General features: G+C 40.1%; 1 protein-coding gene across 1 annotated transcript in view; it reads right to left on the reverse strand.

The window, feature by feature from the left end:
• cacna1ia (calcium voltage-gated channel subunit alpha1 Ia) overlaps positions 1–17,524 on the reverse strand; it is a 427,222-nt gene that overhangs the window by 196,370 nt on the left and 213,328 nt on the right. The window contains exon 6 of the mRNA XM_034687815.1: positions 9,970–10,067. Coding sequence (XP_034543706.1) covers positions 9,970–10,067 — 98 coding nt within the window. The remainder of the gene's footprint in view (positions 1–9,969; positions 10,068–17,524) is intronic.

Below are 17,524 nucleotides of genomic sequence, written 5' to 3' on the forward strand. Positions count from 1 at the left end.
ATTTCATGCGGGCCAAGTGAAATGATTGGACGATGTACCTTCCATTCAAGCTGCCTACCTGCATGTATTCTATTTTTGCACGTTCTGCATGCAACCAAAATCTATCAGCTGTTTCTACTGAAGGTTTCTGTTAGTTTTCTATGAGACAATAATGACAGAAAAAGAGCAAGAAAAGGAAGACAGTAGTTGAAAGAAAAAGATCAACAACTTAAAAATGGTTAAGTAAAGCAAGAGGACAAACTAGGGTGAACATTGGGTCAGCCTTTCAGTGGTGGTGACAGCTGAGGGAGGTTAAGGTGCTTGAAAGGGACTCCATGGTTGCTGTGTTTCTTTTGGACAGGTATTAAGGTAATAGTTTCATTTAATGTGTTTGTTTACATGTGAATTTGTATCAATGTTTAAACATGCAAGCTTGAAAACTGTGTATGAACAAAAGCCATGTTTGTTGCAATAAGGAGGTTTCTCACCTGAGAATGAGGCACGAGTTCTTTGGAAACAAATCACATGAGCAATGCAGCACAGCCCTCTTTCCACATCTTACTCCCTTAACTCGACCACCAGTATGCAGGTTTATGTATTTTGGAGGCGTGGCTTTGTAACGATGCCAGAGAAGAGGGAGTGACCTTTGTTCTGAGGTATCATTTCAAAATCTAGCTCACTCATGCTGCGTTCTCCAAATATCCTGCTCCAACTTTAACCACTATGAATAATACTCGTTTGAAAGCCCTAACATTTATGCAGCAGTTTTCAAGATGCAGAATCATACAAATATAGCAGACATGAGCGTCAACAAGAAACACTTACATTAAAAAATGAAGATGACAAATCAAAGCAGAACATTAAAAGCACAGTTTAATGCCTCCTGATGAATTCATGATGAGGTCCAAAATTGTTTCCTCTAAGACGTAAAATTGAAGGCGATTTATTTGAATGAAAGTATAACCCTGCCTGTTTAATCATGGGATATTAAAGTTGACTGGATGGAACAACAAGTGTTTGCCTCATATAAAAAGCATCTTTAATCATTTTAATCTCTGAGAGCAGACTGGCGGAGCAGCTGCAGATGGGAGGGGAGGGAGGGGGGATGCTCGGAGTGCAGAAAGAGGAAATGAGCAAAGTGCAAACTAGATTAGAAGTGAGAATAAACAGAATGTAAATGAAAAGAAAGAGGAGGAGGAGGACAAAAAAGGATGCTGATAACCGTTTCCGTGGCTGCTAATACGTCCTTCCCCCTGGGTGTTGTGGGTAATGTAGTAAGCAGGCCCAGTCTTTTAAGCTGTGGCCAGTGGGAACTGGGTCTGTGTGGTTTCCATTAAGCGACCCATTAAGTGACTCCTGTGTTAACTTCACATATCATCTGTGAGTGTGTGTGCACAGTTAGTGTGTGTGTGTGTGTGTGTGGAAGTGCTCGTGGCTTTGTGTTGGCTGTGGTTTTTGCTGTGTGTGTCTGTATGAGTGTGTTGGTGGAGATTGAATTACCCCTGAGACGAGCTCTGAGGTAAATCGTCTTTAATAACGGAGAGAATTGCTTCTTTATTCACCCAGCAAATAAAGATGAGTAAAATCACTGGCTCCTGGCGGCTGGTGCTTCTGTACCGCACAATCCTGATTGTTATGAACTGACCTCTTTGTCCTGTGGCCACTGAGCCCAGTGGTTTACAAAATTACTCAACTATCTCATATCAGTGTGGGTAATTTTCCTGTCCGGAGTCGATCAATAACCGGCTCCACCTTGGACCAATTTAGCAACTGACAAACACTGAAGCCGAACTGGTTCAGATGACTTAATGAGTTGACTCTCAATGACCCCAAACACTGCCTGACATTTTGACATTCAATGGTAATTATTTCAAATTACCCATGCATGGTACCTAAAACGTTTAAGACATTCAGTAGAGCATGTTTCTGGAGACTTACAGTCTGAAAAGAGTGGGTTTAGATATTAAAACTAATGTTTGATGAATTTCAATGAGCCTGGTTTTATGTTCCTGTTATTGCTCATGCTGGCTCACGGTTTACTGGGACATCTGAATATAAAGTAGCCATCATTAGTGCTACTAAAACTAAATGTGCTTTTCCTGCAATCACAAATGTCTTAGTGTGGAAAAAAAGTTGGGGAGCTGATAAATAAGGTAAAAATTTAAGCACATTTGTGGATATAATTCAACATTTTTTAACCTACAGTCATGTCATGATGTTTAAAATTGGCTTGAGTATGCTAACTCTAAAATGAAGTGAGTTAAGATACTCTACATCAAGTTTCTCCAAAGCTAGCCCCATAAAAAGATAGCAAAGCTAAGCAAGAGCAACAAGGCAAAGTAGTTGGATACATCAGTTTTTCCCCCTTTTATCAGGCTTCCCTAACAAGTCTCTAAAGACCCTTCAGCTAGTCCAAATCATGGAGCTAGAGTACTCACTAAAACTAGGACAAGTGAGCATATCTCTCCAGTGTTAGCTTCTCTACACTGACTCCACATAAAATCTAGAATATAATTTAATTCCCCGCACCTTGGGGGGACAGAGCCTTTGCCATTGCTACCCCGACTCTCTGGAACTCTCTCCCTCCACACATCCGCAACTGACTCACTCCAATCATTCAAAAACCACCTCAAGACCTACCTGTTCAAAAAAACATACAACACATGACCCCACCTCTGTCCTTGTTTTGTTTTATTTACCTGTTTTATTTTTACTTTTATTCTATGTAAAGCAACTTTGAGTATTCAGAAAAGCGCTATATGAATTATTGTTACTTAAAATCCGTCTTCTGACCTACAAAGCTCTTAATGGTCAGACACCTTTGTATCTTAAAGAGCTCATAGTGCCCTATTACCCCACTAGAACACTACGCTCCCAACATGCAGGCTTGCTCATCGTACCTAAAGTCTCTAAAAGTAGTATGGGAGGTAGAGCCTTCAGCTATCAGGCACGCCTCCTTTGGAATCATCTACCAGTCAGGATCCGGGAGGCAGACACCCTCTTTACTTTTAAGAGTAGGCTTCAAACTTTCCTTTTTGATAAAGCTTATAGTTAGAGCTGGATCAGGCTTGGACCAGCTCTTAATTATGCTATAGGCTTAGACTGCCGGGGGAACTTAGACACTGACAACACTGGGATCCTATGTTTGTAAAAGCATCTTTAGATAAAGTTTGTTGTGATTTGATACTATACAAATGAAGATAGATAGATACATTGATTGATTGAGTGAGTGAGTGAGTGAGTGAGTGAGTGAGTGAGTGAGTGATTGATTGATTGATTGATTGATTGATTGATTGATTGATTGATTGATTGATTGATTGATTGATTGATTGATTGATTGATTGATTGATTGATTGATTGATTGATTGATTGGACATTGACAATGTTCTTTGATACTGAACCAGTTTAAGTCAGTCTTTTTGTTGGGTAATTTTATTTGGACTACTCCATTTACAGACTGGGATAAATTAAGTCAGAAGTTTAACTCACAATATCATAAGGAATCAATGTTAGTATAAGTTTATGTAATGGGCTAAAGTTCATTGGTTGAAGTGTTTGTAGTTATAGCATCTGAATTTAGTCCAGTGGTCCAAAGTGAAATACCAAAATAGCGCTGACTCTGACTTAAATTCCTTCACTATAAAAGAGAAGAGCTTTCATGTGGCGGGCTACCTTTGCCCTGTGGTTGTAGCGTAGGTTGTTCCATGTCTCTGGGGCACACTGAGATTAAGGAGAAGGTCATGTCTGAAGTTATCATATTAAATAAACACAAATTAACACCAGAATTTGGTCTCACTGGAACAAACCAGGTCACAAAGGTCTGATCCTCCAGTGTTTCAACTTTTGGCCTCCAAAACCAATTATTCCATTAATTTAATCTAACAGAGTTTCAAGATTGCATCAGATTTTTATGCAATCAGGTTGGTTTGATGTGACTACTGCAACCAAATACTGGAACTACTGAGGAGGTACAGAACATAGGGCCAAGACGGCTTCTAGGGATGTGTTTTGTGGTTTGTCTTCCTAGACCTGAAGGATGTTACATTAGGTCTTATGCTTTGAATAGCAGTAGGCTGAATATTTAATTGTTATGAGGATGAGCATTTCGGTGGAACTGAATCACTTTTGTATCATCAGTAAAGACAAAAGGCCAAAACTCAATGTCTGCAAGTCCACTTCTTCTTCTCTCTAAGATCAAATCATCCACTCTCCAGTTCTCTTTCTCTCATTTTATCTCCATTCATGTGACGACTCCCTCCGTCCTTTGCTCTTGTCTCCTCGGCTCTATCTATCATCGTAATAGCCTTCTCATCTGGGTCCCCCTGCATCTCTCCCCTCATCATCCCTCTCTTCCTCTCGTCCATCTTCTCCTGTCCTTCATGGAGCTGGATAATCCCCTTTTCCCCTCCCTCGTTTGTCTCTCTTTGTGTCTCTTTTCTTCTCCCCTCTCACCTACTTCTTCCTCTCTTCCATCCTTCCTTTACTCAAATTGCTGCGTCCTTATTGAAATGTTTCTGGAGACTCCACTAAGGAAAAGCATCAATCTAGTTACGGGGGATCTAAACTCTGAGATTTATACCTTTCTAATACTTCCCTTTCTTTTTGTTTCCTACAGACGGATGTCAAACATTTGCCTTTTAAACGTCCAAAAGAGGAGCTTAGTAAAAGAAAAATAACTTGTGCTCATTGAATGGGCAGATTAAAGCTTTAAACATGGTTCAGACGCTAATGATTTATCATTGTTTGTGTTTCCTCCCACCAGAGAGCTGCACAAAACAACCCATTCAATAACAAATTAAGTCCACCTTGCACACATAAACATTACAGGCCATTAAGATTGTAATGAAAGTTTGGACAGCTGTCTCTGTAATGCATTGCTTACAAAGAGGAACACTTTGTGTAATGTTGGCTATTGTTAATTTAAAAAGTTGTTGTTTTTTCTCTCTGATACAGACAAGGTGCTTCTTTCCAATTTGATTCCTCTATTGGGCATCACACATTGTTTGTGCACCAATATCTACAAAAACAAACACAATATAATTAGCTGATAACGCCGCTCATTGGGAGCCGGTATGGAGGTTCAACATGAGGTGAAGGGAGGCTGAAATACAGGGACATGGTCACTCAAATGCCAATTAAATCACCATCTTTAAACATCTGAAATTCATATTTGTATTCAGAAAATGATCCAAGGATACGAAGAGTGGAACCTTAGATTTCAAGTAGTAGATAGCCTGCTCAACCTCAGCTGTGAACTATTTGACGTTAAGCTTGTGTTATAAAGGAAGAACAGTGGTGCCAAAGGTAACCTTAACCCATAAGAATGAACGTTGACACAGGTGTAACGAACACTTTGAATGCCTTTGAGTCTTCCTCATACAACTTTATGCTTCACCTTAACTCATTAAGTCCCAAAGTGACATATAAGGTGCATTTCGACCAAGAGTTCCGGGGTCTTTCAGCTCCCAGAACTACTTTACCCTGAACTAAAAGGTTCCTGTGCCCCCATTGTTGTCTGCGTTTCGACTGCGAGGCCGAAGCCCCAGGTAGATTGTGCAAATCAGGCAAGTGACATATGGAGGAAATAAAAAGTAAAGGCAGTACACCACCAGACCAGTAGAGGGCAGTAAGTCAAAGACGAATGCCATTTATCACAAATGACACCATAGAAGAAGACGGGCCGGCAGGTTTCACAACAGTTAGCCCGTTAGCATGGAAGAGACTCAGGCCGTGCCCCCCAAAAGCCGCGGGGCTTTTTGAAAAGTACTACCCCCCTAGCAGGGTCTACCCCCTTAGCAGGGTCTTTTTAGGGGGGAGATTATCTACCCCTGAACTAAATTTAGACCCTAGTTCCACCGGTCAAAATGCACGTAGTTCAAGGGTAAAGTCCCTAGTTCCTGGGTAAAGTTCCTCCAGTCCAAAAATGCCTATACTAAACATCCTTGTATGGTTGTCATGGGATAGTCATGTGACTGGGACAGGATGTGACTTCCCCAAAATGGTGGTGTGACTTGTAAACAATAGTTAAGGTGCTAGCTAATTTTGAAAAACTTGTTTTTTGATACTATAGGTAAGTTTAAACCCATTTAACAATTGTAATGCTTTAGCAGCTAGTCCTGTATTACAGTTAACCAGTTCTTACCATATTTCTTCAGCAAATTAATATCAAACAAGTTAGGAAAAAATCGTTGTGACATATACAGTGGCGGTTCTAGACCAATTTTACTGGGGGGGGCCAGGCTGGGGCCAAGGGTGTTGTCAGAGGCACATATTCAACCCTGACAAAAGAGACTGAGAACGGCGAGGACCGGCTGAGAACAAACTTGCAAAACATCAGTGCATCCCTATATACCAGACATATATACTACTGTGTACTATATCAACATGCAGACTGACAGCAGCTGTTTGACTGTTTACACTCAACATGAGTCCCTTAGCGCTCTAAGGGACTGGAACCAAGTGCCACACACATGTGTTCCGCCTGTAAAATTGGCGCAATACCGAAGCTTTTTTTATTGTATAATACTATTTTGGTGAGGAGCAGGGGCCACAGGGGGGTCCAGGTTCAGTTTTACAGGGGCACTGGACCCTGTTGGACCCTCCCCAGAACCGCCACTGGACATATACCTAAAGAGCTGACGAAACAGATGCTAGCCACAAGCTATCTTGTGCATCTGTATAAGACACTGTGAAATGTGTACATGAAGCTTTATATAATCATTGCCATGTGCTGAATCAAAACCACTGCAAGGAGTTTTTGACTGATTTTCAAATAGCGTCACTCTTACTGATGCCTCTCCATCACCTTTATGCAGAGTTGACAACTCTCACGCTTTCACCGTCAGTCTCACACTCTCACCCTGCCCAGACAAATCTCTCGCCAGAACACTACACCAAAAAACCATTGGTATGCAATGTACAGTATATCTGTGTTGATCGGTGAGCGGCTCATAGGATTTCGATCTGCTACTTTGACTCTTCAGTACATTACCTCATCACTCTGTATCCTGCAAAAAATGTCTTGAAAAAAGAGAAGCAGTATTTAAAAAAAATCTATATTTCTTTAATTTACTTCAACAACAAACGCACGCTTTGACAAGAGTCATGTCTTAATGATGACAATGGTGCTCAAGAGTCCACATTGCTTGTGTTTTATCTTTCTGCACCAGGTTCACTTTGTCTATTTTTTATTTTTTCCTCACAGGAAGACTTCAGTTCTCAGTCACTAATAATTAATGAAACAGCCTTGAAGAATTTCTTGGGCAGTGAAACAGAAACGTCTTAATCCTTCCTCATACCTATGAGATTACAAACTACACCTGGCACAACAATGAGCTCTCAGATCCTGTACTGTATTCATATTCTATAACCTTTGCTACCCTGGGAGTCAGACACTGTCAGACAGATATTATGGAGTAAGTTCACAGGGACAAACTTCTGTAGTCTTAGTCTTGAATTGAATTTTGCATCCACAACACCAAAGAGGAGGCTGCAAAAAACTGTATTTGAGGACCTGGAGACAAAAACACACTAGTCATTCTTGGAGACGTGGATGGACATTTTCTTGATTGTCATCATGCATTCCAATTTTTGATGATCAAATATAGTTAAGAAAAAAAATAAACTGTGATGGGTAAAAACTGGATTTAGATACAAAAGCAACTTTGGCTTTGGCATGATTGTTGTGAGGTTTGAAGGAATGAAAAGTAGGACACTTCTCAGAACAAGGTAGAGTAAACAATTCCAGTAATTGATCAAACAGAAGGAAAACAGTGACAGAGAAAGGGGCAACTTAGAGATTGCAGCAGGATAGAAATAATTCAAATGTATCAGGAGATCTAAAAGTCTTTCTCACTTTAAATCAAAAGGTATCAAACAATGAGACGGATGGAGTGAATGGACAAACAAACAACAAAGCAGATAGCATCATTGTGAAAAAAGCAGCCTTGATTCTATCATCAATGTTCTTCCTGTGGCAACATGCACATATAGAGGTTCTCCACGTGTTCATCACATGCTCAGAGTGTTCTGTATAAAGTAAGTGCCAAATATAGAACACCAACCCACGTCTCTGTGGCCAATCACATTCCCTGCACCTGTTTCAAGAAAAACCTCGCTCGTCTATGTTACAAATTTATGTGCAGTGGGAGGTTCTGCAATTATACTTATAAAGGAAGCAAAACAACATTAACGTCAAGCACCAACATATCTGATTTAGAGAGCACTCGTGGCTTCTTAAAAAGCTTGCCTGCTGGGTACAATTGAGACACATGGAGCACAAAGCAATGAGGACCCAGCACTGATTGTTCTCATGGAGAAGGACAGGGACTGAGCGGCACTCTGGGAGCAGCAGTGACAGGTTTGGGTGATGAGTGTCAAAATTAGGACGGCTCAGGGTGGGTGAAATTACTTTTTAGGAATTTAAATAGGCCCTGTGAACTTTGTGTCGCCCTGAATTCTGTACCTGACACAGAATGAAGCTGCAGGTACAGCTAGACAGAGATGTAACGTGACCTCCCTGTAAGGACAGCCTCCTTAACTCTGTTCTCTCAGATTTTATTCCTGCGCAGATGTCAGTCGCTGTTTGAGACGCAGGAGATGGAATCAAACTGCACCTGTAAATCACCAGGCCAGCTCATTGAGAGCAACAGGTACACAATCAGATTACATGATCACAGGGGGGCATCAGGGCTGCTGCAGGAAGGCGCGTTAGCGTTGTCATGTATGGCACATCAGACACAATGGGGCTGTTTTCATGTGGGCCATTCACTCCAACATGAGTAATGCTTTTGTTGTGGCACTTTCAATACCAGGAGGCATCAGAATGTAATAGAAGGAGTTGCCTTGGGTCCATTGAGCACAGATTTTCTATTGAAACAATGCATAGAATGATCTTAAAAGGAGGGACCATGCAATGAGAACTAATGATTTACCTAATTAGCAGTAAGAGGAAGGACTAACAGAGGCCTATCGATATTAACTTCCTGACACAATTAATAACCTTTAAAGGAGAGTTTAGATGATTCCACTGATTTTTAATCTGTTGATCACAGTATTTAAAATGGGTCGTTGGAAAATGGTGATTTAATTCTGTTTGTTTCATCTAATTATCATATAGTTCCCAACCCGGCCAGGGTTCGAATCGAAGTGAACTACAGCGCTTGCTAAATGGGTGGCAACTGACTATAGGCCTGACTACATTGTGGAAGACTTGGGTCTAGGGGTAGTCCTCAGGATGGCATGCTGATATATCATCATGGGGAACTATTGTTTCTCTCATACATCACCTGTATGATTCAGAAAGAGCAACCAAACTGGAACTCCTAATGAGACTTGCTTTACATTGTTCATATGGACTCAACAACTCCTCTGCAAGGCAAAATTATGAATTTTAAACATGCATTTAAAATGGGATTAAAGGTGATTAACTATTGAAATACAGTGACTAATCTGGATTTGAAAAAGGAATCCAATGACACTTATAGTTATGTTATGTTATGCTATGTTATGTTGTGTTATGGCCTGTTATTTCATATTATGGTATATTTTGCTGTATAATAAAAAGATGGCTTGGCTGTTGTCAGCTGAAATACAAATCCCTGCAGCAAATCATAAGCATAGGTTGTTGCCATATTTGTTGAACAGGCTCACAGTTGAGGTATTCCTGGCTCAATGACTCATATTCAGCACCCTGGACAGCGACCGAGCCTCCAGTCTCTGGCTGCTCTTTCAGGCAGCTGTCCATGGTGCTGAATGAGTGCCACAGACGACCTTACATGAATGAACCTCCTGAATAGTTTTGTTCAATTCAGCATAAAAAGAACAGTTCTTTTATAAACTGTGAAACATTTAATGATGTATCTGGTGTTGGCATCGACCTCAGAGATTATCAACACAGCTCGGTTCACTTCTGTCTTTTGACTTTTGAGGTGTAATATAACACATTTTATCAATAACTGTAACCCAGATTGAATCGGTGTTGTGACTTACTTGGCACCCTGTTAATTGCTTTGAGAGGCCGCAGTACCCTCACGGTCCTGATGGCGGTGAAGTTGACGTTCTGCAGGTCCAGTGAGTATTCAATCATCCTGGAATACACACACAAAACACAGAAAAGCTTGTCAGTAACACAAATAGGATGATGCTTACAGTTTATCATAGCATGAAACTCAAGATGAAGCAATACAACCTTTTTACCACAAAGTTTGAGTTCTTATGAATTAATATACACCTCCTTCCATGTTTGCTTTTATTAAAAAAGCCAGCAGAGAAGTGCTCTCACTCTCCCACAGTCAAGATCCTGCTGTGCCGGATGTAATATGAATTAATAAGCTGAAAGTGAAGTACCTGCTAATAAAACAAGGCTCTGTAACATGACCTTACTGTGCTTACAAAGATAAACTAAGAGCACAGCCACTGATTTGTTTGCTGCTGAATACAAATATGTGCGTGTAGGTGAAATGTTTTTTTTTACGAGTATTAAAAACAGATGTTACAGTCGATCTCCTGCATCCCTGAAACTGAATACACCTTACAGCTCATGAAGGGAAGGCATCAAAGTGTTTCCCGTCAGTTCACAGGCGTTCATAAGCATGAGGAGTCTGAGATTAAACCTGCAACCACACAAGATGAAAGCAGAGCCTCGTGGAGGAGCAGCATTTGGAGGTGGAGGAAGTAAACAAGCTTGAAGTTTAACTAGGTGTGGAATAATTGAGAAAGAGACAGAAAATAAAAAGGGAGTATTTTGCTATTTGACCTATTTTGACAAATTACTAGAAGGGGGAAACATGGTTTTCCTAAAGGATAGGCAAAAAGAGAAAAGATGGAGAGAAGGAAGTAATACAATACACAGGGAGAAACTCTTACCAATAAAGAGACAAACAAATACTTGAATATCTTTTAATACAACTGAATGTTTAACAAGAACTTTTTGGAGGTCCCTGTGGTAATTACTTCAAGGTAGCCATACCCTAATCATGCCCTGCTTTATCATCTCTTATCTAAATTAAACTATGATTTAAAGAATAAACATCAAGCTGTTATACAGAAGAGTTGAAACCAGTGATTGAGACTCTGGCTGTCCCAAAATACCATTACAACCAGCTTTTAAAAAAATGAAACATTAATAATATGCAAAAAATCTGATGACAATATTCAAGTAAGTTAAGTGTGTTTATTATTAAAGTGTATTTACTCGCCCCTCGATACATATCTGAGCTCTAATCCCCCCATGAATCAGGACGCAGTCTGAGATCCTTTGGCAGTGCTCTGCTTGCTGTTCCACGGTCTACACTAAAAACTAAGGGCGACAGGGCCTTTGCTATCAAAGCCCCCCGACTGTGGAACGGCCTGCCAGATGGAATCAGACTTGCAGAGTCAGTCCCTCATTTTATTTCACTACTCAAGACACACTTTTATCGTAAAGCTTTTATTTTGTGAATTTATTTTAATCTTTAACGTTTTATCTCTGCTTTTACTTTCTGTTTGCTTGCATTGCTTCTCTGCTTTCATTTGGTTTTTATTATTTTTGTGAAGCACTTTGTTACTTGTATTGAAAAGTGCTATACAAATAAAGGTATTATTAAAGGTATTACTATATGTATCATGCCAATTCATGACAAATCTTATCTCAAGACGCTTTCCAAATGGGGCAGGTCTAGACCGTACTATATGTTCTATTATTAACAAAGACCCAACATCAAGACAGGATAAGATCCAGTCCCATCTTATAGACAGGACTCAGTCTGATCTCATCTTAATCCACCATGAGCAGAGCACTTTGCAGCATTTAGCAAGTTACAGTGGCAAGGACAAACTTCCTTTAACAGGCAGAGTTCCCAAGTTTTCCATAATTATTGCAATCATTTCCTTTTCAAAAATGATAAGGTGATGATAAACACGAAGTGAAAATATGATGCCCTAACTGAGACAGTTACTGGTTAACACAATGTTTTCTGAAGGAGTAAAGAAAGAGAGTTTTCTTGCTTGCTTTGAAACAAATGGACTTTTAACAACTTGTGGAGTTTCCTCCTGTTGGTCATTAGAAAGAAGGCACATTGTATCGGCTTCGTTTCTAAGACCCTTCTTAAAGTACTGCAGTAATCAGGGTCTTATGTCTTTTTAAATATTTTTTCCAATTGTATGGAAACATACACAAAACACACAAAAAGGTTTTTTGTGATAAAAACTGAAAAGGTGGACCTGTGTTATTTTCAAATTGATCTAAAATGATGTTTCACACTTCATAGGTACGGGGAAATGCTTCAGGACGATTGTTGCATAAGACAGATGTGTATATGTGTGTTTGCAGGCGTGCACATGCCATGTGCTCATAGTTTGATTACCAGCCATAGGGGAGGTATGAAATGATCGGAAATAGAGAAGTAGAAGTAGAAGGACAGGAGATGTAGAGAGAAGATCAGAAACCAATGCGAGTGAAAGCACCAAGGGATGATTAAATGCAATATAATGATGACAATAAAGTGAGATTGAGAGAAGGAGACTGGGAGAGCCTGAGGGTTTTATCAAGTGTTGGAGATAATTACAATGTTAGGAACAGAGAGACAGAGAGACGAGAGCAATATGCATATACCTGTCTGAGCCCAGGAAAGAGGCTCTCAGGCTGAGAGAAGAAGAGGCAGAGAGTTGACAAGAGTGGGATAAAAAAGTGAAAGAAGCTGAGTTAAGTTCCAAGTATTTCACACCAATATACCCCGAGATATTCAAGCTCTTAATAATAACAAGCTCATTTCAACGAGAGGTGTGAGTAGAAGGCGTGATTTTTCAAGAGTCTAAAAAGCTCTAGCCAATTATTCGCTTTCAAAAGTTCGACCTTTCGACCCGCACACCTTGAGAGGAGTCTTCACAATTTCTTTGACAGCAAAATATCAGTAAAGAAGACAGAAACATAGAAATTCTTCCATTCCCTGCTGTTCCAGAGGGAGTCTCACAGCTTGGAATGGAGTCCTGTGAGGTTTCAAAGTTGGAAAACACGAAGAAGTTACGTAAGGATAGAAGTCAGGAGGCTGAGAGGAGAAAAAAACTTGACCATGTTGAAGTTCTGCCGAGACTCAAGAAAATGTAGCCACTGCCAACTTCAATTAAATTTCAAGTAGGAAGAGCACGTGTTCCCAGACGTCCCCTCGGTCGTATCTTAAAATGAAGCTGGGAAAACTTCACCAGTGAAAAGTTTCAGAGCTGCACTGTATCGCCACATTATCTCAAAGGTCTCCTCAACAAAACAGGTTGCTGTATTCTCCACAGTCCAGCAACCAAACCTCAGTCCAGTGACCAAGCCTCGGCTCATGCTTCAAAGCATCCGTAAGGTGTGGATCTAACTCAGTGAACCATGAAATATGAATCTCCCCTCTCGCCTGTGTACCACCGTAACCTTGGTGCCGACAGGAGCCCGCTGAGCCATGATTCTGCCACAGCTCCGCCACAAATCAGACAAAAGCATGCTAATAAAACACACCGAGCATGAAAAAGGAAGGTCAGAGTTTGCAGAGCACCTGTGTGCTACCATATCTGTGAGAGATCACAGAGGTTGGTTCCTCAGTGATCGGCCGTGATCTAATTTGACAGGCAATGTTCTTAGGTGGAGGAGAGAACAGGGTGTACACACCGTCCACTTCCACCAAAAGATGAGGGGAGTATAATGTTTGGGGGAGTTTAGGAGGAAGAACAGGATGATAAGAAAAAGGGTGCAGTTATAGAGAAAAATGTGAGAACAATGATGGAGAATGAAGTGTTAGTGCAGTGATTGAAAGTAAGGGATAATGTATGGTTAGCAGGTTGTTATGGGGAAAAAGAACCCCGACAGGGTGAGACAAGACCCCAACACAAAGTGGAGTTCTTGACCCCCCTTATAACCTGGATACTAACTTAAAATACAAACACTTTGTCAAAAAACATTGATTAAAATATTATTTTATTGATTTAAATGATTTATGTTTACAGTTTTTAAAGATAGTCCCTGTGATTCCTCGTCAGTCAGCGTTCCATGGTGATGGATTCTTATCTGCCTGTTACGGTGGATTGAACATGAAACTGTCTTCATTCAGCTCTCCTTCTTCTCTGAGCTCTGCTGTTCACACACCTTTAAAAACAAACAAATGTCACAACTTTGAACCCTGCTGCTATCATCACCACCGCTCATGGTTTAAGTTTCTCTGTAGAGATCGCTAACCTAAAGTTTCTCTCACCTGCTCCACTGTCATTGCCAATATTGCTGGACAGGATCCAATATGCAAACATCCTTAGCCTGCCAATTTAGCATGCTAACTAAAGCTAGCGTTTTAGCCAAGCGGCAACCTCCAGTCTCAAAATACGAAGCCCAAGCGGAAGTGTTATAAACTGCAATTCATAGAGAATCCACTTGAGGCTGGCTGCAGAAACACCGAAAACCACATACACACCAATTCAAAAGAGACAATCTTTGCAGCATTAATAAACATGTTTACAGCCTGGTTCAAAAAACGGCTTGGGTCTACGCCGCTAATTTCTGTATCGGCACACACTGTACCGGGGGTGAATTTTTTTCTAATGCAACGGTTCAGAAGATATTAAGATTACGAGTTTCCGCCCAAATAAGGACATGACTGACTTGATGGACAGCTGGGAACACATGGCTGTTGGCTAGGAGGCTCAAACCCCGCCTCTTTACCTCACACTAAGTTTGGTTGAGTTCAGCATTTCCAATATGGCTCCCGCAGACGATTGGCTTCAAAACAGCGCCCAGGAACAGGATGGGTGACGTCACGGACACTGCATCCATTATTTATACAGTCTATGGTTTTACTGCAGCTTACGGTCTATGGAGTCAACAAGCAGATGCTAAATGTGCTGGAACTCTTTTTTTGATTTGACATGATGTGTGATCAGTTTGCCTCTGGTGTTGCTCATGTTGGTGAAAGTTATTAATAGGATTCAAGGGGTTTGGACCAATCAGAAACAAGCATCTTACACAACCGGAAGATCAGTAAGACAGGAAGACCGCGTAATAAGGAAACATATCGAATTTAAAAACATATCAGATTATACATTTGACAAGAAAGAAGGGAGAAGAGGGTTGAAAGGAGTACCTAAGATGCAGCTAGCTGTGATAATTATTAAGATGCTCATTTTGGAGAGCAGAAACTGGCTTAAAACTAACATTTTCTTATTGTTGGCTTATTCTATTCTTCTATTTTACTCAATGTACACAAAAACACATACACACAGCCCGTCATTATGAGACACAAACAGACCTTTAAAATCCCACACACTCAAACCAAACTGAGCGTCTGCCTCTGTTTAAATCAGGACAGCTCTCCAATCAGACAGCTTCATGAATATTTGAAAACGAGAACTAGATTACTTTTGCTCCTCAGTGGTGTTAGAGGAGGAGGGGGGGGGGGGGGAGCGGTGTGGATTTCCAACTAATTCTCAAACATTCTCACTTCTCCTTTTCTTTAGGTTTTCTCTCTATGGTGTCTTCACTTGAGGGAGCTGCGTTTACTTTATTTCTAAGAAGCACTTTCCAATGTTGGCATCATGAAATATTCTCTCAGGAGCCACCCGAGTGGAACAGTGGGAGAGTTTTTCTCCAGGGTTGACCTGCTGGTTTGGAGAGGGAAGCTTTGAATGTTGGGAGATAATTGGTGGTGGGGCAGGCTTTGAAAAGCTACACAGAATTCAGGGGCACCTCTGAACTGTTGAGTGGAAAATCTGGTATTGAAAGCGAAAGAAGAATTTTATTTATTTATTGATGATTTTTTTCTCTTTTTATTTATATATTTTATGTCAGTAGAGGTCAGTCTGTCTGTCCTCACTTGCCCTCAAACTCTCCTTACTTTCTCATCTACTCTCCAAACTGTTCCCTCTTATAAACAATCCTGCAAATTCCTAGACAACATTAAACCTGAATGTGATGTCTCAATTGTGCACCAGTTTAAAACTATGCTCCCCTGCCTTTCAAGTGTTAAGAGTTTGCTGCTTCAGAGTACTATTTTGCACAATAAATCAAAAATGACACATGACTACCTGTTCCTGTTGAAATTTGGGTTATCCCTTACTTCCAGCATTGAACTTATGGTTGAATAGCCCAGATTGACAGCTCTGTTTCATAGCAGGCATTGAATTGTTGGTGCAGGATGATCCTGTATGTAAAGACAACACATTGAAAACAGTTAAGGCTCTGCTTGGATCCTGCTCCAGACTTCTTGTTTCTTCATGTTTTGTTCCCTCATTTAAAACCTGTTTTTAGTCATTTGACTCATTACATCAACTCAGCCCCAAAGATGTAGTGGTCCTTGGCTCAGCATGCTTTCATAACTACTCTTACATGAAGATGTTTAGCAGGTAAGAATGATCATGTTTACCTTTGCTTTAATGACATTTTATTGTGCAACACTGTTACACTTCCACCTCACAACTATTAATGCAAAGCAGTGCACTGTTTGCATAGAGGCATGAAGAAATGGAATGGTCTTCCATCTGCTATTACCAGTTCAACCAGTAAAACTGCTTTTAAAAAGACTCTAAAGCAATATCATGTGTCATGGAGTCGCTCTTAACCATCATTGTCACTATCTTCCTCAAGGTTCTACTGCTTATATCTGTGAATGACCTTCAGGTAAATGGTGACAATGATGCTGGTGATAGAAATAATAGTTATTTTTGTGGTTATTGTTATTATTGATATTATCAATAGTAACAGTAGTATTTAATTATTTTGGTCACAGTTTGAAGTATTGTGAAGAAGCATTGCATTTTTAAGTGTTGTCATATATTGTATTTTATTGATTGGATGATTGTGCTGTAGGCTATGTGAGATTACTTGTATGCTTTATAATACATTTAGTGCGATCTTCTTCGTGTTGTATCTTTCTTGGTTTTGTATCTTACTTTTTATCATGTTATTGTTGTGATTATTGTGTTTATCATTTTTGCCTTGGATTTGTAATTATGTAAATGTTGTATGCATTGTACACATTTGGTGGGATGCTACCATCATACTTATCTTCAATGCTAGTTTGGTCCTCTGGAGCAAAACACACCAGATCAACTGATTGTCTCACTCTCCAGGTTCCCAGAGTTAAATCTGAGCTGGGTAGATCTGCCTTTTGCGTTTTTGCACCATCTGCATGGAACTAACTTCAAAGCACTTTCAAAATGAATGCACTTGTTTCTTTTAATCAAATTTAAATCATTAGTTTTAACATTTTTAACCTCTGATTGAACCTGTTTTAACTGACTTTGTGTAACATTATTTTTCAATGGTTCCTTAATGGATCCTCATTCTTTTAGGGTTATATCTTTTATTTGCTTGTCATGCATTTTAATGTTTATTTTATATGCTTGTCGTCATTGTAAATGAGGGCTTGCTCTAAATGATTTTCGAGTTTAAATAAAGATAATACAAATTTGCATGAATGGACCCCAAGTAAAGTATGCCAATATGTAGACATTGTGAGACAATAGAGTCTGGCGTTTGGGGAGACAACACCCAGCTTTGAAAACATGAACAGATTTGCAGTTGTCAGATACTTAGCTTTGCAAATAT

This window comes from Notolabrus celidotus, chromosome 7 (genome assembly GCF_009762535.1).
Source record: "Notolabrus celidotus isolate fNotCel1 chromosome 7, fNotCel1.pri, whole genome shotgun sequence".
NCBI classification, from domain to species: domain Eukaryota; kingdom Metazoa; phylum Chordata; class Actinopteri; order Labriformes; family Labridae; genus Notolabrus; species Notolabrus celidotus.